The 23,438-nt window shown below is 48.0% G+C and overlaps 2 protein-coding genes across 8 annotated transcripts in view; both read right to left on the bottom strand.

Annotated features, from left to right (window-relative positions):
- The window catches only part of Dop1b (DOP1 leucine zipper like protein B), a 102,179-nt gene extending 101,115 nt beyond the window's left edge, over positions 1-1,064 (bottom strand). For 6 of the 7 annotated variants that reach the window (XR_015632793.1, XR_015632791.1, XR_015632792.1 and 3 more), the window contains exon 1: positions 900-1,045. The gene's annotated coding sequence lies outside the window, so the exon portion shown is untranslated. 7 annotated transcript variants of the gene reach the window in all.
- Positions 1,065-8,553: 7,489 nt separating this feature from the next.
- Positions 8,554-16,815, bottom strand: Cbr3 (carbonyl reductase 3). The gene is given in 3 exon segments (NM_001107110.1): positions 8,554-9,220; positions 14,651-14,758; positions 16,416-16,815. Coding segments are annotated over 3 exon segments (834 nt in total). The 5' UTR covers positions 16,705-16,815; the 3' UTR covers positions 8,554-8,783.
- Positions 16,816-23,438: the final 6,623 nt, after the last annotated feature.

Raw genomic sequence — 23,438 nt, 5'->3', positions numbered from 1 at the left:
CTCAGTTCTGTGGGAATCTCTGTTATGCAAGTGCAAGAACGGCCAGGTCAACCTCTAAACCGCTCCTCTCTCGAGCTATCTCTGACACCTTCTTTGTGAGATACAACTGCAGTTCAGTGGGCTGATAGCGCTATGGTGGCTACAAACGATCATACACAAAGGGACAGCCGTATGCACACGTGCACATGACACCTTTGCCTTAAAACATAAAGCATCCGCAGGAGCTCATCGCCTTACGCATTCCTAATTTCTTAGCTCAGGTGAAGACCCAAAAGTCATCTGCTGGATCCGGAAGTTGATTGAAAATATGCTTACAAGGAAGGAGTATGATGATCACAGTAAAAGCAGACAATCAGAGCCCTTCCCATTTACCTGCAGATAATGTCCCTGCTTCTACAGAGCATCAACCCTGTTTTGAAATCGATCTATCACCCTGAGATCAAATGATACTAGGGGGAAAAACAAACAAACAAGACACCTGACACCTCACAGGAACACAGGAATAGCTTTTAAATGTTGGGTGTCCTCAACAACCCTACACAGGTTTCCCGACAGGGGACTGCTGTCACCGGGTGAGCACCTCCTCCGCGGCTTATCCGCGGGCGCTGGGCCAGGCCGGCTGGGGCTGGTGCACCCATGGCTGGGACCCCATTAGGGAACCTGGAAGCCCTGCTCAACAAAGGCTGAGCTTCCAGAATCGCCCTGGGCCGGCTGGGAGGCCAGAGGTGGCCATCCGACCTCCACCTGCGGCCCGAGGCCCGCTCGCACGGACCCTTCCAGGCGCCGAAGGCCGGGTCTGAAGCCCACACCCACGCGCGGCCGTGCCCGCACTGCAGCAGACGCGCCGCCGCCGGAGCCCTGCACCTCCGCCGCTCCGGGCCCGCGGGGACCACACTTACCGGCGGCCGCGGACCTCGGCGGCGGGCGTGGGACGGAGCCCGTCGGCTGCGGGACGCGGCGGCTCAGCGCTTCGGCGGAGAACGGGAACGCGGAGGAAGCGCAGCGCCTCAGCCCAGCTGCCGCCACTCCCGGGAACTAGGCGACTGGGGGCGGGGCCGGAAGGCGGGGACTCAGGAGGCGGAGCCCAGAGGCAGGCCCTCAGCGTGGGGCGGGGTCCTTGGCGGTGGCTGGGCGGGGGTCGAAGTGGGCGGGGCCGTGACGTTGGTGGGTGGGGGCGGAGCCTTGACCGAAGGGCGATGCCTCTCTCCTCCGGAGCCGGGCTCTAGGCGGGTGGGCGGGGCCTTGGTGGCGGGGTTGGTTTGGCCTCTGCGCCCTGGTCACCGAAAGACACTTGAGACAGAGAGAGAGGAGGTTTGGCGGTGTGGGCGGGGCCTCTGTTCTCAGGGCGGGGCTCTGGAGATTCCGCAGGACCGATGGTGGGTGGAGTCTCTGAGGGCGGGGCCTTGGGGCCGGAGACTTGTCCAAACTGCCTAGGGAGGTCCGTGGTGGGCGTGGCCTTGCTATGTAGTCCCGGAAGGTCTCACATAAATGGGCAGGTAAACCTGGGCTTTCCAAAGACAACCAAAAGAGAGGGAATCTCTAGAGTCAGGGCTAGCCCAGAGTTGTCCACCCCAAGGTTTTGCGTCAGGGCCACACCCACAACCTCCACAGCGGGGCGGAGGCAGGAAGAATCTCAGACACAGGGAGCAGAAGGCTTGGGCATTCCCAGTTAAGGTGTCCCTGCATCCTCAAACACTGATATCTCTGGACCTAGCGAACATGGCTTGACAGCTATGGAATAAGAAGAGTGTTGGGGTCTGAAAACTCCGCCCGATATTGACCTTGTCTTGATGACGCCAGCTGTAGCGTTCTGCCAACTGAAACAGCGCCATCTACTGACTAAGGTCATTTTAGTGGTGGCCTCTTCCTGTTTAACCTGTTCCTTGGTTTTAGTTCTAATCCATAACAACTTTAGAAAGAGCTATCTGTGCTGGCCAACTTGACACAAGCTAGAGTCACCTGAAAGGAGGGAACTTAATGGAGAAAATGCCTCCATAGGATCTGGCTATCAGCAGACAAACCTCATTGAATTTTCTCAATTAGTGATTGATGGGGAGGGCCCAGTCCATCGTGGCTGAGGACATACCTCCTGGGCTGGTGATTCTGGGTTCTATAGAAAAGCAAGCTGAGCAAGCCAGTAAGCAGCACCCCTCCATGGCCTCTGCATCAGCTCCTGCCTCCAGGTTCCTGTCCTGCTTGAATTCTTGCCCTGACTCCTTCAAGGTGATTGGAAGAGTAAGCCAAACCTTTCCTCCCCAAGTTGCTTTTGGTTGTGGTGTTTCATCACAACAATAGTAACTAAGACATGATTCAAATCTATTTAGTAATTGTTTATAATGCTCAGTGAATATATATTATTTTGGGGGGACAAATAGATGCAGTTTATATAAGATTCCAAAACAGACATATCCAGGAGGGCAAGATGGCTAAGTGGGTAAAAGCATTTACTGCTAAGAGTTTGATTCCAGGATAAGAAAACCAGCTTCTAAAAGCTGTCTTCTCATACCCACGCTTACACTCTAGCACAGACGTGCACACCTCTCTCTCTCTCTCTCTCTCTCTCTCTCACACACACACACACACACACACAAACACACACACCACATACCCCATACACACACCCATTTGCTGGATACCAAGTGCTCTAGTCTTCTGGGGAATGGTTTTTAGGCTTGGTCTTGAAATGGAGGGAGTTGGGAAACAAAGAATCAAGCCAACTTAACAGGAAATTGTTAATGTCAGAAAAATTAATATCCTAGTGGAGATTTGCTAAACTCTCATCTCAGAGCTTGGGCAAGACGGCAAACCGACGATTGGCATGTTTTGTTGCTCGTTTTGTTTTGGATTTCTGAGACAAGGTTTCTCTGTTGTTCTGCTGACCTGAAAGTAGCTCCGAGGAGTAGGCTGACCTTGAACTCACAAAGACTCACTAGCCTCTGCTTCCGAGGGCTGGGATTAAAGGCATTCACCACTCACTCAGCTAGTTTTCCTTTTCCTTGACGGTCTTCAAGGTTTGACCAGCTCACACCCACTGAACAGAGGGAACTGCTCTATAGCAATAGAAAGAAAGCCCACCCATTTGTGCCAAGGCTAACATATACAAATCTGTCCCAGCACAATGTCCTGGGTTGGTTTCTACTGCTATGATAAAACGTTGTGACAAAAAGCAATCTTGGAAGAAGGGGATTTGATTTCCTTCCTGTCCCTAGCACAGCTTGCGCACTGTGAATTGAGGTGAGGCAGGAACTTGAGGCAGGGATGTGGAAACAGACTGAAGCAGAGGCCATGGAGGAATGCTGCTTACTGACTTGCTCCGCATGGCTTGCTCAGCCTACTTTCTTATATTTTCCAGGACCTCCTGCCCAGGGGTGGTGTACCTCCAGTGAGCTGGGCCCACCCACATCAATTATTCATCAAGAAAATGCCCTCAGACTTGCCTACGGGCAATCCAATGAAGGCTTTTTTTAGATGAGGTCCCATTGAAGTTTGTGTAACCAGCACATGCAGTGACCTAAAATCACCTACATGTCTGATATTTATATCCAGCTGTAACAGAGTTGAAGCTTGACAGACTCAACATTTATAAACTGTTAAAAAAGAATAATTCAGGGTTGGAGAGATGGCTCAGTAGTTAAGAACACTGTTCTTCCAGAGGTCCTGAGTTCAATTCCCAGCATCCACATGGTGGCTCACAACCATCTGTAATGTGATCCGTTGCCCTCTTCTGGTGTGTCTGAAGACAGCTACAGGGTACTCATATACATTAAATAAATAAATAAATAAATAAATAAATAAATAAATCTTTAAAAAAAGAGTAATTCAATTTATAATCAAAATTGGCAATAAATATGCATAAATAAACTGACAGGTGAATCGCACATGTCTTTAATCCCAGCATAGAGGCAGGAGGATGCCTATGAGTTCTAAGCCAGGCTGGTCTACAGAGTAAGTTCCAGGACAGATAAGAGTTCACACACAAGGGGTTGGGGATTTAGCTCAGTGGTAGAGCGCTTGCCTAGCAAGCACAAGGCCCTGGGTTCGGTCCCCAGCTCCAGGGAAAAAAAAAAAAAAGAGTTCACTCTCTCTCTCTCTCTCTCTCTCTCTCTCTCTCTCTCTCTCTCTCTCTCAGAGCCCCTCCCTGCCATAGGAGAACTAAAATGGGATGGCTGAGGTGATGGATCCACAGGTAAAAGTGCTTGCCGAACAAGCATAAGGACCTGAGTTCAAATCCCCAGCACCCATGGAATGCTGGGCAGGCATAGCAGCCCACTGTAATCCCAGTAATTGGAGGTGGAGACAGAATCTTCAAGCAAGCCAGCCTGCCTCTGGTGAGCTCTGGGCTTAAATAATAAATCCTGCTTTGAGGTATAAATGGAGGAAAATGATCAAGAAAGACAGTTGATGTCAACACATGGCTCCTATACTCAGGCACATGAATGTGCATACATACTCACACATACACATGGGAATATGCACACACATCCACGCACATGAAAAAATTGAACTGAGTATGGTTGTCCATGGCTATAATCCTAGCACTTGGGAGGTGGAAGCATGAGAGCTAGCCTGGGTTACAAGGTAAGTCAGACTAGTTAGAGAATCTCGAATTTACGTTCCTCTGAACTTTAGAGCTCCAACACATTATTCATTCTGGGACAGAGTAAAGCTGAGCTTCAGTCCCCTCCTGTTGACTTTTAAGGGCACATTAGAATCCAGCACACAGGAGGCAGAGGCAGAGACAGGCAGATCTCTGTAAATTTGAGGCCAGCCTGGTCTACATAGTGAGTTCTAGGCTAGCCAGAGCTACATAGAGAGACCCTGTCTCAGAAAAGAGAGAGCACCAGATAGCAGGACCTACTGCATTTTGTAGCTCAGGCTAGTCTACCCGTTAGACACTGGCCAGTGGGGCACACTGAGTTTGGATATACAGATGTTGGTGATTCCTTAAGAACCTACTCCCCATCTCTGGAAAGAAACTACTGTGGGCCTCCTTAGGCTCTGCCTCTGCTGGGCAGGACCCGTTCCTTCCTTTCCCCATGTTCCTCTTCCCAGAGAACCCAGAGGCAGCTGTATACCGACCGACGCTGGGCCCACTTTTCAGCTGCTTGTCATTTAAGAAGGTCTCTGTCCTGCCTATCACCATGTGCATTTTATCCACATGCTGTTACTATGCAGACTTTCAGTCCATCACAGTTCCTGCTGCAAGTCTGCAGAAATCAAAAGGCCAGGTCTAAGACTGGCATGGTTTATGTGGGGTTACCCTACAAATGCTGACCTAGAAAACCCATCTGCCTCGCAGAAATGAATATTAAAAGATGTGACTTATTTGAAACCTGCTGCATGTAAATCACCCTTTTCTCAATGGGAAGTGTGTCCAATTGGACATAACAGTCAAATGGCTTACAGGTTACCTAGATAAGGTACATCATCTCCTGCAGGAGTCAAAGAGGTCTTTGTGCTCACAGATAAGCACCCGGGAACCTGGAAGGTGGAGCTCACATGGTTGTTCCTTTGAGGAAAGGAATGCAATACCTTGTTGAAGTTAACGTCCAGTTCTTCCTCCCAGTCCTATGCTCCCAGAAATAAGACTCAGACTCAAAATTCATTACAAATACCTTGGCCATATAGCTCGGCTCTTCTCTGACTAGATCGTAACTTAGATAACCCAATTAGTTTAACCTACATTCTGCCACGTGGCTGGTTACATGTGCTCAGGTACCCTGCGTCCTTCTCACATCTTCCCGGGTGGCTTTCCCTCCTGGCTCTATCCCAGAGTTCTTTCTCCTCCCAGATGTCCTACCTTCTATTTCCTGCCTAAGCCATAGGCCATAGGCTTTTTAATTGACAGGCGATGTATCCATATAGTACACAAGATATTCTCTCTACAATACCTGTTATCCACCGGAAGGTGACAGACATGCATTCTGGCTTGGGGACCTTTGCTCTATCTGGGTAGGTAGAGACTTCTTTGGCACTGTATCCTTTCTCTGACTCTTATCATAATTTCTTCCTCAGTCTATAGAGCCTATCTTTATGGATTTTATGAGGGCTTTTGTTAGCAATTCCTCCAGGCTCCGCCCAACAGTTACCTAGTAACAGCTTGCCTTTCTGACCACAGACTTGCCAGGAGCCAGACATAAGAAGACCTCTCTCTTCTCCCCCTCCTCCCACATGTCCCCAGCCAGCCTCTTCCCCTCTTTCTCCCTGTCTCTCTCTCCTCTCTCTGTTCTTCTCTCTCTCCCTCCTTTCTCTGCCTCTACCCTTTTCCAGGTTCCCTCCCCACCCTACCAGTAAACCTTTATATTAGGTCTGTCACACGGCTGATTCCCCAGGGGCAGCACCTTGGCAGACCCTGCTGAAGTGCTCCCTCCTGTGGCACTATGCTCCCGAGCTTTATAAAATGCAACAGTTTTGCTGTGGTCACGTCTGAACTGAAATACTTTGTATTTATTTACATTACAATCCACATGGGATTGAGTTAATAGTCACCAGAATAGAGTGTGTTGTGCTTAAAGGTACTTTAAATAAACCATCGAGGGCCAAATGCCAGAAGTTGAACCAATACTAGCTACTGAGTGTTGAGCTGAACTCCCGTGGCCGGTCTCTCTACAGCCTGTGAAGGTTGCAGAGACCCCCGAAATCTCCCTTAAAGTTTTACCATCAACAAAGCTACCCATGGCTTCTAGAACTATAGCAGAAACCAGATGTGGTTGTGGTCAAATACCAGTGACTTTTCATTTAGACGGTCCTGGAGGGGCCTTGGCTCTCCATAGCTGTGTGATCCAGGACAAGATAATGAACAACCCTGAGATTTTATGTCTGCATTTGGAAAATGAGATGTGAATGCAGGCACAGTAGCTCACATCTGAAATCATAGCATGAGAGGCTGGAGCAGGGGACTGCTACAAGTTCTAGGCCAGCTTGGGCTACAGAAAACTCCCTAAGACCTGAAGACTTGAGTTAGATCCCCAGCACCAATGGGGCTGAGAACCGATTCCTGAATGTTGTCCTGTGGCATGCAGATATCATGGTACATATGACATGGTATTAACATACACATACACGTTCACATGCGTACCCATACACATGCATGGACACACATGTACACATTCACTCACATGCACACACATGCACACGTATGCACACACATGTATCCATAATAAAAAATAAAACAAAAATGTTTAAAAGAAGGAACTATAATGGTACGCATGGGTGGTGATGTCACCATGAACTTGCTTTTTATATGCAATGCCCCCCCCAAAAAAACCCCAAAACTGAAAGAACAAGAAGAAAAATGTCATTGTCTGCACTGTGCAGAAGAGCAGATCCGAGTGCTGCTCTGCCATTAATCCCAGGAACCACTAGCAGTAGTGGGGCGCCACCAATGTAACATGAGCACAGGTGCCTCATGACAAACATGGCTGGCATGTTCAACTGCATAATGCTCTGGCACTGTATTTTGAATGACATTAATTTATTAAATAAATTGTATATAATCAAAAAAAAAAAAAAGAAGAAGAAGAAAAATGTCACCAGTGTTCAAGGGTTACTGCACTGGTTTTACAGAGCCGTGCTGGGAAACACCAGCATGACACACAGTCTGGTAAGTGGCAGATCTTTAGTTCATGATTTTGCTTAGCTTTGGATTCCCCGCCTGATTATAGTTTCTCTACAACATACCAGGAAACATGCATTTCTGTTGTTCAAGTTCCTCTGAGTCGCCAGCAGCGGTTAAGGAAAAGAGGAATCTCTAGTACAGGAGAGTATCTTAGATGCTTGTGCTCTCAAAGACTGTCTGAGGCAAGGGGAGGGGGCTAATCCTTGGCCTCTCTGTAAATGCTCCTCTTGAGGGCTGACCTGTCCCCTCCCCTCCCACACACACTCCGGCTATGGCCTGCCTGGATCTATCCCTGTGACCACAACTGTTGGGGTATGGGCGTTCACAGCTCGAGCCCTAAGCCAGTTCAATCCTGCTTTCATTAGAGGGAGGTCAAGTCACCCACTTGTCACTCAACCGTGGGGACCCAGAGAGGCAGTGTGTCGGAGGGCTCTCCTGCCTGTTACAGTTGGCAAGGGTCTCCTAAGCTTCACAGCTCCACATGGGAAGCTGTGATTGGCTAGTGATAGAAGAGGAAGTTGAAATGAAAAGCCAGGCAGTTGGCTTCTCCACTTCCTGTCAGTGTTTAAGCAGAGCTACAGCGCTTCATCTCCCCCCAACCCCTGCTCCCAGCAGCAGGACTCTGAAGACTGGCTGCAGGGGACACTTGCCTGGTTGTGGAAGCTACTCAGAAGTTTGCTAAGACCGTTAATATTGTAGGACCCACAGCCTAGTTGAATGGTTGTTGAATTTAGTCAATGAAATAAAGGCAGGCTGAGGGGAAGGGAGGACAGGCCGGCTGTTAGGAGCGCTTGCTCTTCAGGCAGGGGCCTTCATAAGCACCTACAGCTTCAGTTCTAAGGGATCCAACACCCTCCTCAGGCCACTATGGGCACCCGGAATGCACATGGTACACACACACGGCACTTACACACACATAAAATTTAAAAAATGCATAAAACAAATAAATCTTTTTAATTTGAAAAACAAAGCAGGCACATTAACTGGATGAAAACACCGCGAGCTAAGAGAGTTTGGACAAAGCAAATTGTTCAGATTGAGCTTGTAGAGCCACAGAGAGAAACGGACCTTCCTCCTCCACGTGGGGAAAAAAACCAAACCGCACCAGCCTGCATTCATCTCTCACGCTAACGTTTATCAAACTGTTAAGCCCCAGAGCAGACGTTCACCACGTTTGCACAACTTTGTCACGGACGAGCTGGCCATGAGGCTCAGTGGCATCTGGAGGCAGGAGGGCCAAGTAAACGGGGGTTTCTGCCCCCTCTTCCACGGTCCTGGAGCCCTGGTCCCTCGCCATGTCGGTCTTCACCCATCCCGGGCAGCAGGCATTCAGCAGAATCCTGTCCGCTTTCCTCTTCTCGTCCAGCTGCCGGGCCAGGATTCTCGTAAGGACTGTCACGCCCAGCTTGGACACCCCGTAAGCTGAGTCTGGCCAACCTTCTCTCTCGTGGACTTCATTTTTTGTGTCCTCCACAAACTTTTTCATGAGGTCGACCAGATCCCCCTCGGTAAGTGTGTCACATCGGAACCTTTCCTGAAGATCTTCGCTGCAGTTTTCAAGGGCTTTTAACCCCTGCAGACTGCTGACATTCACCACTCTACCTGCAACAGACAGCACCAGGAAAAGTCCATCACAAAGGGTTTCAGGGGGCAGTAAACACCACAGTCTCGGTGCAGTTTGGGTTTAATTGCTGATAAATCAGACACAACTCAGCAAGTAAAGGCTCTTGCCTCCAAGCCGGATGACCCATAGAGTTCCATTCTGAGGCCCCAAAGTGGCCCCAAATCAGAATCCATTCTGATTCCTGTGGTCTGTCCTCCAATATCCACATATGGTGCACACAAACATGCCTACTCCTCTAAATAAATACATACATAAACAAAAAAAATAGTAAGCAAGTCTAGTAGTAAGTGTGTGTGTGTGTGTGTGTGTGTGTGTGTGTGTGTGTGTGTGTGTGTTTATTCCAAGGGCACAAACACATCTCTACCACTGACCAGGCTTTTCCTTCCACGACAATTCTCTGTGACCCAACTTCTTATGCTGTGGGGTTTGTACTCTATACAGAGCTGTGTAATTGACTGTGTGGGTCCAATATATATATTTAAACATATTACATATATTTGAAAATCTTTTTGCTATTACATATATGTATACACATGTATATATGTTTGCCTATATGTAATAGTAAAAAGTTACTAAATTGCAGGGTCTGAAAATGAATTCAAAATCAAATGTATAATGACTCAGGTTTTTCTGGCAGTGTTCAACAGTGTTGTGTCAGGCCTTGGTTCTGAGCACGCTTGTGCACTTTAGATGCCATCTTGCCACTAAAGGCCAAGAAGCACTGTGGGAAACATTTCTACCCAAGCCTGGAACTCATATATGGTTGTCGCAGTGGCTTGTTACTGTACAGACCTGCTATTCTGCTCTTACAGAACAATAATAGTTCAGTTGTTAAAGCCAGCCTTTTGACACTTTCCTACCATCATTCCACAGACTGTGAGTATCAGGTCAGTGTACCTTTGGGCTGTTTTTATGTTAGAATGTTTCATTCCGCAGCAAACACATATCAGGTGAGTGTACCTTTGGACTGTATTATGTTAGAATGTTTCATTCTAAACACTATTGCTGGAGGTTCGACTTAAGTTTCAAAAGCTTAGTGAAGTGAATTTGGGCTTGAGCTTAGGGCAGGAATTCCAACTACTTTCGAAATGGCCCTGACATACTTCAACGTTCTGTAGTAACATGTATTTATGTGAAGAGGTGTTCTTGGTACTTATGGTGGTAAAATAAAAATGTTGACTGACCTTTGGAAAATGTTGAAGACTTGCTACATCCTGCAGCATCAATCACTCAACTAGGATATAAACATGTATGCAAATAGAGAAGCACACGCATGGCATCTCATTAGTATGCAAATTTGCCTTAATCGTAACTGGTAAAATTCTATGTACTTTTTTTTTTTTTTGACAGAGTCTCGTGTAGCCTCAAACTCTCTACAGGCAGCTGAGGGTAACCTTGGGTTTCTAATTCTCCTGCCTTCCCCTTGGAAGTACAGGTATGTGCTGTCAACCCAGTTTATACATGACTAGGAATTAAACCCAGGCCCTCCTGTGTGCTGGGCGACACTGTAACGACAGAGCTACGTCCCCAGCTCCGAAAGGATTATTTTAAAATAAGCACCTCGATGTTCAGTATCAGAAAATGTTGCGTTATATACCAATTTCAAACACCTGGTGCTGCATTAAATTAACCCTCCCCCCCAAGAGTAAAAGGGTCACGAGTGGAGGAAGTTTAAGAAGCCTTGCTTTTAAAGATGGTCTGTAGATCTGTGGCAGCTGGGGACCGCCCAAAAGGGAACTGAAGTCCTGCATCAGCGAGGAGTCCTCAGGACCACATCTGTTTCAGCGCAAAGCCACAAAACATACACAGGGCCAGGGGCCACCCAAGCCTCACAGTTAGAACTACCACACAGGCAAACGCATCCTACTCAAAGGCCAGGGCCAGCGTCCTAGGAACCTGCTCAGGCAGGATGGGACACTCTGTACAAACTGAAACCCTCAGTTCTTCCTGTGTGTGAAGGTTTGCATATGCTTGGCCCAGGGAATGGCACTATTAGAAGTTATGGCCTTGTTGAAGGAAGTGTGTCACTGTGGGGTGGGCTTGGAGACCCTCCTCCTAGGTCCTCCTGGGATGCTCAGTCTGTTTCTGGCTTCCTTCGGGTGCATATGTAGAAGTCAGCTCCTCCTGCACCATGGCTGCCTGGATGCTGCCATGCTTTGATGATATTGGACTGAACCTCTGAACCTGTAAGCCAGCCCCGATTAAATGTTGTCCTTTATAAAACTTGCATTGGTCATGGTGTCTGTTCATAGCAGGAAGACCCTAACTCAGACACAGTGTCAGCTACCCACGGTTTCCTTTGTTCAGAACTGTAGAGCAGTTGCCCTTTACTTGTCCTTGTGTCTGTGTCTGGTTTTAAGCAGCTCTCATAGCAGAAAAGCCTCGAGCATACCCCTCTGAGGCCAGACAGGCACACTGCTTGCTACCATTTCTACAGCCAAGTCACCATGGCAGGTGACAGAATCATCAATAAGTTTTATAAAAACCCCTCTTCCTTCAACACACATAATCTACCTACTTATCACCTGTAGGCACCCAAGGGACAGCGCCTTTCTCCCCAGGACTAAAGCTTTCAGTTCCCTAAGTCGCACAGTTGACTGGGGATGGGCAGTCGCCTCCATCCCTGAGCCCCTAAACTGGAGTCAGTTTCTCCTGGAAGTATATCCTGAGTGATGACCTCATCCACGCAGGAGGGAGGCCTACCCTCCACCCTGGTTCCAATTTCATTAATCTGAGTTATCAGTAACATGATAATTAACCAATTAATTAATATGAGTTATTATTCACATTGGCAAAAATTCACAGCTACTAGAGTGGCAGTAGGGTTTGTAATGTAATTTCAGCAATTGTGGGGCTGGGAGTTCAAGGCCAGCATGGGCTACGAAGTTTCAGGTCTGCAAAGTGTATAAAGAAAGAAGGGAGGGAGGAAGGGAGGGAGGGAGGAAGGGGACAAGAAAAACAACAAACACTGTAGGAGCTGCTGGGCCCCTTATTGTTCTAACCCTTATTACAGGGAGAAGCTATTTTGTGTCCATTTTGATCTGGGGGTAGGTGTGTGTGTGGGAGATGCTGGGGGTGATCAGAGGTCATTATATTAACCAGATGGTCTAACCATCTCTAAGAGGGACTACACTATACCACGTGTGCATGCATGCTCATACATATGGATCTATCTGTGTCTTCATGCATACAGAAACGACATATATATATATAAAACAGGCAAGTAGCTCCCTCTAGTGACTTAATTGTTACTTAAGCTATTTTTGTCTTGGGTGAGTAAGCAAGACCTAGGTTCCTGGAAAGTAATGTGCTAATGGCTAAACAGAAAGTACAAGGGCGATTGATAGTAAGCGCTGTGTCTCTTGGTGAACACAGTGTAGCAAAGAGACACAGTGTAGCAGAGTCAAATATTCTAGGCAGACTAAATCCTCCTTCCCTTAGGGCAGGAAGTTGCAATCTTGACCAAAGACCTGGTTCACCTGGTTCTTGGTCCTCCCCATTCCTTCCAGAGCTTTCCTTTAACTTTCAAAACAGCTTGGCTCACTCTTGAAGCTGTAATTCTTATTCCAATAGGATGAAGTGTATTTGATCGGGTGGTGCAGGCCAAGCTGGTCTTCTGGGTTCAGGGATGGCAGGTGCACAGTGCCTGGAGACTTCCGTGAGTGAACCCATCCGGCTAAGAAACGAAGGAGTGAGCAGGTGGCCGGGATTCAAGCTCAGCTCTTACCACACTTTTCGGATTGAAAGTTTCTTACAGCTAAGCTGGGTACAGGGATGCAATGCCTGGAATCCCAGCATCCAGGAAGCAAATGCAGGAGGAGGCTTCAGAGGTTCAAGGCCAGCCTGGTCAAATTCAAGGCTAGACTACACTATAGAGTTAGATCCTGTTTTATTTTTTGTTTTGTTTTTTTTTTTCTCTTTTTTTCCCGGAGCTGGGGACCGAACCCAGGGCCTTGCGCTTGCTAGGCAAGCGCTCTACCACTGAGCTAAATCCCCAACCCCTTTTTGTTTTTTTTTTTAAAGAGGAAAAACCCCCCACAATTCTCACATCCTGAGTTAATTCTCATTCAAAATGTTAAGAAAATTAAATTTTTTAGATCTGTTTATTTTATGCCTATGTATGTTTTCTCTGTGTGTATGTACATGTGCCATGTGCATGCCCTGTGCCCAAAGAGGTTAGAATTGGGTGTTGGATCCTCTGGAACTGGAGTTACCAATGGCTGTGAGCTATGTAGGTGCAGGGAACCATGGGAACCGAACTCATGTTTTCTGCAAGAGCAACAAGTGTTCTTTTTTTTTTTTTTTTTTTTGGTTCTTTTTTTCGGAGCTGGGGACCGAACCCAGGGCCTGCAACAAGTGTTCTTAATTGACAAACTATCTCTCTAGACCTGAAAATTATGTTTTAAAAACAATAGCTGGGAGGCTGAAGCGATGGTTCAGTGGTCAAGAGCACTGACTGCTCTTCCAAAGGTGCTAAGTTCAAATCCCAGCAACCACATGGTGGCTCACAACCATCTGTAACTGGATACGATGGCCTCTCCTGTCAAGCAGGTACACATAGAGATAGAGCACACATATACATTAAATAAATAATAAATCTTAAAAAAAAACTCAACAACAAAACAACAGCCACAGGGCTTTCCCTCAGAACCACAGCTAATCTTAGAGAAAAAAAATCCTCAGAGAAGTGGTCCTCTCCATCAAGTTGGCCTTTTCACACATAGAGTCTTGGCTAGAAAATCTTTGTCTTCCAACTCAGCTTCAGGCCCTGTGGATAAAATGGTCCTCCTGTGTGTGATGGGTCCAATTATAGCACCAGTGCTGGGTTTAATGGTAAAATGGTGGGCTCCCAATAAACATTAGAAGGAAATTAAGAATAATTAATAATTAAGGCATTTCCCTACAAAAGCTATTTCTTTTGGATCCTTTCAGCCAGCTCACAACATCTAGAAAAAAACCTTTCTCATAAGTTTTTTTTTTTTAAGTTTCCCATAAGAAGAAAGGAATAGAAGGAATGTTATAACGCCAGAGAAGACAGAGGTGGGCCCATCCTTGCAATGCCTGGGGGTCTGGGGGAGGGCACTCTCTAAAACTGTCACAGACCTTTGGGGGCATGCTGCATCTTGTGATGGAGGTGGCGATCATGACACAGACCTCAAGAACACTGATCACTACCACAGAGTCCCAACAAGCACAGCTAAGAGGCTCAAGTACAAAGCCAGAAACCTTGATTAAATAAGGCGGCTTTTACCCTCCATCCCACAAGCACATTCTACCCTCCATCTCACGAGTGCATGGCAACCTTGAGCAGTTTCGTGCATGGCAACCTTGAGAGGTTCCTGTCAGTTCCCCTATTTGAGGGACCGGTGGCCACTTCCTGAGGGACAGTAGTCCTACTTTGGACTTACCATGTGGTTTCATTATGGGCAGCAGCTCGGTGCAGACATTTCTAGTGGCAAAGAAGTTCGTCTTCAGTGTCACCTCAGCTTGAACGTCGAAGGGCGTTGGATCATCCACTTTGAAAGGTACAAGGAAGAAACGAAAGAGGAATTACATTTTCCTCTGAAACTCGTGTGAGAAGTTGGATCCCATCACATAGCCGCTAAAGGAGAAGCATGCTAACTCTAGAACAGTCTGGGTGAGCTTGGTGATACACACATCTGTAAACCACACACACACACACACACACACACACACACACACACACACACACACACCTTTAAACTAGAACTTGATTTTTCTAAAGCTCTGTGAGCATAAGGAAAGAACTTTCTGGTCCGCATCCCAAGTTTCTCATCAGCCCCGCTCATGCCGCATCTCAAGAACACCCAGTTTTGATCTTCCCATCTCAAGCTTGAATTCAAGTAGGCGGTTCCTGGAGGTTGGGTAAAGATGCAGGCTCTGGTGCGGCAGGTGTAAGAACTCAGCGCGCGCGCGTGCGTGCGTGCGTGCGTGCGTGCGTGCGTGTGTGTGCGTGTGTGTGTGTGTGTGTGTGTATGTGTGTGGTGAGGGGCGCAGCTGCTGCTGAAGTTCGCATACACATGGCACACACTTAAGAAGCAGGGACTTCCGGGGCTGGGGATTTAGCTCAGTGGTAGAGCGCTTACCTAGGAAGCGCAAGGCCCTGGGTTCGGTCCCCAGCTCCGAAAAAAAGAACCAAAAAAAAAAAAAAAAAAAAAAAAAAAAAAAAGAAGCAGGGACTTCCAAGGCTGTAATTCACCAAATCTTCCATCCGAGGCTGAGAGTGGCTGGGGTGGTGAACTCACCCCTCCCCTTCCCGGAAGCCCACAGGCCGAGTTTGGAAATGCGAGAGTTTGGAAATGCGGGTGGAAGGGTGATTTGGGTCTCATGCAAGGCGCCTATGCCTGTCCAGGGCCAACCTGATAGATTTCTGCTCCACAGTAGTCTCCTCCCCTTGTCGGTCTCCTGGCTCTCTAAGCATTATAAGTGAAGCAGAACTGTTTGTTTCTGTTCCAGTACCTGACAACTGGGTAATTTTGCTAATTGAACGTTTGTTGGAGTAAGCGATCTTGATTTTTTTTCCCCCCTAAAGGGAGATGATTTCAAATCGCACTTTTAAGTTTAATAACAAACCTAGTTTCCCCTAGGAGGGGGGAAGCAGGGCTCGCTTCCTTTTTGCTAGAGCCTCCCAAAACACTCCATTAAAGCCTGTAGGAAACCCACTCACTATCCCGTGCCAGCGCGCGCTAATTGTGTCCGGGAGACCCGTTTCCTGTCCTCAACAGATGTCTCCTGGGATCTATGAATGCGCCCTTGTTTCACGCAAAGCTAAAGCTCCAACCGTTTTTTTTTTTTTTTTTGGAAGACCCTTCTCTGAGAAAAGCTTTCGTGCGTGGGACAGAAAGCTGATGAGTTTGGCAAGGCGTGGTCCCCTCCCAGGAGGCTGGTTTTCTTGCAAACAGGCACAGCTGAAAGTTCCAAGGAGGGCCTCCGGCAGAGCACAGGCCGGCACAGGCCGCCGGCCGGGTGGGGCGTGGAGTGGGACGCCTGGGCGTGCCCTCACCCGAGTCACCCACCGCACGCGGGAACACGCCTCGCAGGGCGGGAGCCGGACGCACCCAGGCGGGATGGCGCAGCCTCCGGATCGCGGAGGCTCGCTGCCCTGCACCCTCGGAGAACCCCGGACACCTCCTCCTGGAGCCCCACACCTACTTCTAAAGGCGATGCCCGCGTTGTTGACCAGCACGTTAAGTCCTCCGTACTCCTTGCGCAGAAAGTCGCGCAGCGCGCGGATGCTCTGCGGGTTGTCGATGTCCAGCTGGTGGAAGCGTGGGCTCAGGCCCTCCGCCTGCAGCTGCTGCACCGCTGCGCGGCCCCGCGCCTCGTCCCGCGCCGTGAGCACCACGTCCCCCGAGAATTTCCGACACAGGTCACGCGTGATCGCGAAGCCGATGCCTTTGTTAGCCCCAGTCACCAGGGCCACGCGGCTGCAGGACGACATGTCAGAGGGACACACGGACCACCGGACTGTCAGACCGGCTGGGCAGCGGGTCACGCCGTGGTCAGAACCCTGGCGTAGGACTTGGTTCTGGAACTGGGCGCTGCGACTGCTAGAGAACAAGGCCTGAGAAGTCGGTCCCTCCCCTCCAAGGAGGAGCCCTCGTTCCTGAAGGGTCCGCCTCCTCCCGCCTGCCCGCCGGGGTAGAGATCCTGGTTCAGATTTAAGCCTTGGGCAGGGACAAGCGCTGCTCCCAAAGGAACGGGTCAGTGGGACTCGTGGCTGTCGGATTGAAGCAACTATTTTGGGGAAACCTCAAAAGGAGGAAAATAAGTGATCCGTAATTTTCTTGGGCGAGAGCCCGTCGTTCTATGCAAATGCAAACGTTTGCTTCTACCGAACTAGCACTGAGATTACTTAACATTCACACTCGCTGCTTGCTGAGGGACTTGAGGGAACAGTGCCTGGGAGTAGACTGAACAGGTGTGGGCGAGCTCTGCGCGTCTGGAGGTCTCGGTGCGCCCCCACGTGGGAGAGAAGGCTCATGTAGTACAGGAGTCCTCCGTGCCCGTCTTTGGTCTTTGGTTTATTCTAAGTGTACATGGGCATGCAGATAGATCTGTATTGGTCTAGGTCTATGTGAATTGTCTTCCAAGGAGATTCTGAACCTACGAACACAATTCCAGACGCGTCTAAATGTGGGCATGCAGTCAGACCTCCTCCCTTCTTGAGTGGAATCCAGTCTGTGTTGATCCTACTTGGCTAGTGATTCTGAGGTTTAAGGCCAATTAAATCCTCACAGTGATTCAGCGTTTCCCAAGCAAATCCGGTCAAACTGCCTTCGCCTCTTGTTTGTTGACTCCACCTTCTGTTTCAATTAACCTCGCCTGAGGTCTGGAAGATGCTAGGCTCTGTGGGGGCCTGGCATGCCTGTGATGGTTAACTTGAGAGGATCTAACCACCTAGGAGATGGACCTCTCTGTCTGTCAGTCTGTGAGGGAGTTTCTCAGGCTGACAGGGTATGAGACCCACCCTAAGCTAAGCACGGTTCTGGAGCTGGGATGCTGGACTGAGTAAAAGGGAGAAAGTGAGTGAGCCAAGGCTGCTGCTCAGCGGGTAAAGGTCACAAGGACTAGAATTCAAATCCCCAAGATCCACACAATGTCAGGCAGGGCAGCTGGTGTGTAATCCCAGAAGCAGGATTGCCCAGGCAAGTTGGTTAGCCAAGTTGTCAAGGTCTGAGTTCAAGTGAGAGATTCTGCCTCAAAGAATCAGGAAGAGATGAATGGAGGAAGACATTTGTCAATGTCTGGCCTCTGCACACACGGGTACATGCCTCCAGCCCTGCACCACACACACACACACACACATATACACACATACACACATATAAACACACACGCACACACATGCACACACACATCCACACACACACAAATACACATAAACACATACACATGCGCACACACACATGCACACACATACACACACATACACACACACAAACACACACACATAAACACACATACACACACATACACATGCGCACACACACATGCACACACATGCACACACAGTATGACCATCTGTCTTATGCACATGTGACTAGGACACCACAATGACAGACTCTGGAGCTGTGAGCCAGAATAAACCTGCTCTTGAATTGCCTTTTCTCTGGTCATGTGATCCAGGCAACAAGGACATCTATTTTCCGAGTTCTCTCCTGCAGACCATGAGGATCAGAGTGCACGGCAGTTCAGTGATGGAGCACTTGTGCAGCACGCCCTTGTGAAGGAGGATTCCTGAGAAGAAGCTGGGTCTGGCTGTGAATGAGACTCCTAGAAGGAGTTTCTGTATCTAGAGACTGAAGGACAGGTTGGAGAGAAGTTAATTATTTTGGACCAGGTTTGGCTTCTGAAATAGCTACTCCTTGCCCTACTCTGAACTAACACGTCGTGACAACGAATAAGAACCTCTTAGAAGCTACCGAATCTGTGGAACACTAGCTTCCACCAACCCAGGATCTAAGAGTGTCATGAGGTGGCATTTTGGGCCTCTAGGACAGCTCCATCTCACTGTACCTGCCTCTGTGGCGCCCCTCAATGCATTTCAAAGTGGCCTTGAGTTATGACTTCCTTAGTTCTGTAAAACAATAAAACCTTCATGAACGTGCTTCGGAGTTGGAACATGGAATTTTAGGTAACCTAATTCTGTGTTCCCATGTCGTGGTCACTCAGAATGGCTCCAGGATAAATTTCTTTAAGATGAAATATGAGAGCACGTGGTGGTGATGCACGCCTTTAATCTCAGCACTTGGGAGGCAGGGGCAGGCAGATCTCTGAGTTCCAGGTTGGCCTAGCCTATACATTGAGTCCCAGGACTGCCAGGGTTACACAGAGAAACCCTGCCTTGAAAAAAAAAAAACAAAAAACAAAAACAAAAAAAAAAAAACCCAAACCAAACCAAATCCCAAAACAAAACAAAAAACAAAACAAAACAAAAAACAAACAAAAAAAACCAAAAAAAAAAAAAAGGAGAGCTGTGGTTTTTATGCCAAAGCCTAGGGGGAAATGGAAACCTGTGTAAAGTACATACCCTGGGGCTGGTGAGCTGGCTGTGTTGTGGGCAGCCAGTTCCATAGACAGCAAGTAGGGAGTTGTTGGTGAGGGCTTGGTTCTTACTCTCTGATTATTAAGGAAATGTGGAGGGCACTTGTCACCAAGCCTGATGACATGAGTTTGATCTCTGAGGTCAACAAGGTAGAAGGAAGAATTGACTCTTACACGTGGTCCTTAATATCACACACACACACACACACACACACACACACACACACACACTCAAGCACACACACACACTCAAGCACACATACACACTCAAGCACACACACACACTCAAGCACACACACACACACACAAGCACACACAGACATGAAATAAAGCGAAATATATTTTTAAAGGAACATGGTACTATTCAGTTCCTTCCTCCCTCCCTCCTTCCCTCCCTCTCTTCTTTGGTCTTTCCCTCATTCCCCCACTGTCTCCCTCTCTCCCTACTAAGACATGCACTCTTTTTGCTGCCCAGGCTGGCCTTGAGTCAGCTAAGGATGATCTTGAACTCTCTTCCACATCCTGCTGGGATTATAGGCACTCACCACACTGTTTGCTTCTGAGTTCTCTTGCTTTCCCTCTCCCCCTCCCCCTCCCCCTCCCCCCCTCCTCCCCCTTTATTTTTTACACAATTCTGGTGTTTTGTTTGGGAGATAGGGTCTCATGGTGTTGTCCATGTTGGTCTTGAACTCCTGGTTCTAACAATCCTTCAGTCCCAGCCTCTGGCGGGTGGCACTGGGTCCATAGTCATATGCCACCATCTGGCTTTTTGTCCCTCTGCAGAGACTGAACATCTTTAAAAGAAAACTTCCCAAGCAGCCAGCATTTACTTTTCTCCATTCTCTTTTCTCAATTTCCCCTGATTGTTTTCTTTTATTTTCAGATTTTTATTTCCTGTTTTTGCCCACTTTGGGCTTAATTTGCTCCTTAGTCTCTTGAAGTGGAAGCCAAGGTTGCTGGTTTGGGATATTTCCTCTTTTCAAGTGCAGTCAGTACAGTTTACACAATTCCCTTGACGTGCTACTTGGTGGCATTTAAATATTGATTTTTGGGGTTGGGTGCTGGATCTTGAACCAGAGCATACAGCGGACATGGTAAACTGCTGAAGTCCACCATCAGCCCCTCCCAGCTTATGTTTTGATACTTTTTGGACCAATGCTATTTAAAAAACAAACAAACAAACAAACAAACACCCTTCTTTTAATTCCCACTATTTGGTTAGGGTTCTCCGATGACCTTGCTATTGAGATCTAATAATTCCACTAAAGGAAGCAGAGCATAAACTCTAATGGCAGCTTTGACAAGTAGTTTCAAACACACTGGGGCATGGTAGTACATGCCCTGTAGACTGTCAAGGAAGGTGAATGAGGCAGGGGAGTAGCTTCAGATCAGGAGTTCAAGACCAGCCTGGGCAATTCAATAAAGCAGTATTTTCTTTCTTCTTCCTCCCCGGCCCCTTCTTATGCCTTCTGGTATGCTCTGGGATTGCTGTCCTCTTGTCTTACTCTCCCACATGCTGAGCTCACAAGTCTGTGCTATCATGTCTGGCAAAACCTGGCTCTTAAAAAAAAGTTGCAAAAACCGAGTGTGCTGAAGTGCCTTACGTAACGATAACTACCTCAGAGAAAGGCACGGATTAGTGGAGATGGAATAATTGGAGAACAAAGCGTGGGGGAAGACAAAGCTGCCTGATTCCAGGTGTCCTATTGAAACCTCTGCTGGCTGTGCACCTGTCTACTGAGCAGTGGAGGAGAAACCGGGGGACAGACCTACAGCCCTCCCACAGACGGACACACGCACATGCAATGCATGTTTTCCAGGTAGTGATGGGTTCTGGTGGTTTGGTGAAATCTCCCTTTTTGTCATTATACAAAACTGCGTTTCCTCAACACGTTTTCACACCTGTGCGCCTCTCTGCTCATTGTCGCCTCCAATACTCTCTTGTCGCCACTCCCTTTAGCTCCCTTCTTCTTTATACAGACAGTCCTCCTTCTGCTTCCTGTCTTGCATACATCAGTCTGGTGCTCAAGTAAAGAGCGGCATCGGACCTTGTACACAGTTATTTCGCTTAGCACAAGGTTCTTTCTCCAGTTCCATTCATTTTCCTGCAAATGGCATACTTTCATTCCTCATGACTAAATAAAACCCCACTGTGTACACACGTCTCATTTTCTTTCTCAGTTTGTCTTTGAGTAGGTATCTAGACTGGCTCCCAGCTCAACTATCCTAAGGCCTCAGTGAGCATGGAGGTATAAGTAGCTCTGTGGTATGCTGAATACTCCCAGGTGCAGCAGAGCTGGGTTAAGTGATAATTCTGTATCTGGTGTATTTGGAGAAGTACCCTATTCCCTGGAGAGTTTTTGATTAATATGATGAGCTTCTTAACTTGTCTCTCCTCCTCCTTCTCTTCCTCCTCCTCCTCCTTCTCTTCTTCTTCCTCCTCCTCCTCCTCCCACTTCTTCCTCTTCCTCCTCCTCCTCTTCCTCCTCCTTCTCTTCCTCCTCCTCCTCCTCTTCCCACTTCCTCCTCTTCCTCCTCCTCCTCTTCCTCCTCCTTCTCTTCCTCCTCCTCCTCCTCTTCCCACTTCCTCCTCTTCCTCCTCCTCCTCTTCCTCCTTTTCCTCCTCCTCCTCCTTCCACTTCATCCTCTTCCTTCTCCTTCTCCTCCTCCTTCCTCCTCTTTCTTCCTCCTCCTTCTTCTTGATACAGGGTCTCTCTGTGTAGCTTTGGCTGTCCTGGAACTTGCTCTGTAGACCAGGCTACCCTCAAACTCACAGAGATCCACCTGTCTCTGCCTCTGGAGATTAAGGTCATAAACCTTGGCTTTGGTGGACATCAGCCAGGGTGGAGAAGAGCCTTAAGCTGATTTTGTGGCCCAACAGACAGGCACAGTCACAGAAATAATTCCTAATGATGAGGCAGGAGGAGTCTTGTTGAGGCAATTAGCTTATGAAATGCTAATAAAGCCTACAGAGACCTGCTTAGACCTGCAAGGTGTTCTGAAAATATTATGGATTTTGTCATCCTCTATGCTGACTTTGTATCCTTATTTGGTGCAAGGGCTTGCAATAGAAGCAGCTTTCCAGGAGCATTCTCCATTTCAAAAAGGGGGACCTAAAAGAAAAGATCCAAGCTCTGACCTTTGTTTCAAGTGTGGACAGCCTGGGCACGTAAGTCACCAATTTCCTCATAGCCAAAGCAGAAAAGTATTGGTGTAGAGTGCTGTGGGTCAAGCCCCTCTAACTACATTGTGCCCATTCTGTCAGAAAGATTACCATTGGCAAAAAGAGTGTAGATATAAATTTCACAAAAATGGCACACCATTCCCTGTTAAAGGGAATTTTCCTCAGCAGGGAATCTTTCAGGGAACCCAGGCTCCTTAAATAATGTGGGTGTGATGGTTTCCCATGTGCTTGGCCCACGGAGTGGCACTACTAGAAGGTGCGGCCTTGTTGGAGTAGGTGTGTCACTGTGGGTATGGACTTTAGGACCCCCATCCTAGCTGCCTGGAAGCCAGTATTCTGCTAGCAGCCTTCAGAGGAAGATGTAGATCTCTCAGCTCCTCCTGCACCATGCCTGCCTGGATGCTGCCATGCTCCTGCCTTGATGATAATGGACTGAATTCCTGAACCTGTAAGCCAGACCCAATTAAATGTTGTCCTTTATAAGAGTTGCCTTGGTCATGGTATCTGTTCACAGCAGTAAAACCCTATGACAGTGGCCAGCATGAATTCTTCTGCTCCAGTCAACCAAATGTGCCAGTCGACTCCTTATGTCAGGCCACTCCAGGGAGCACAGGATGGGAACTCAGTTCCACCGTCTCAGTCATATTAACTCCTGATTCTCTGCCAGTGACCATGCCTACAAGGGTACATGGTGGATTGTCCATGGACGTGTAGGGTTAATTTTAGGTAGAGGCTCTACTTTCCCACAAGGGATGCACCCAATTCTAGGAATTATTGGTTCTGACTACACAGGAGAGTTAAAAATCATGTTGCAGTCACCCCAAAAACAGTACAGATTCACGCAGGACAGAGAATTGCTTAAATGTTGTTGCTGCCATTACCCAAACTCAGGCCAAAGGAGAGAGAAGCTTTGGTAGATGAGGTAAAGAGAAATAGGCCTTTTA

This window comes from Rattus norvegicus, chromosome 11, assembly GCF_021556685.1.
Source record: "Rattus norvegicus strain SHRSP/BbbUtx chromosome 11, alternate assembly SHRSP_T2T, whole genome shotgun sequence".
In the NCBI taxonomy this organism is placed as follows: Eukaryota; Metazoa; Chordata; class Mammalia; order Rodentia; family Muridae; genus Rattus; species Rattus norvegicus.
This window is presented reverse-complemented; position numbering and strand designations above follow the sequence as displayed.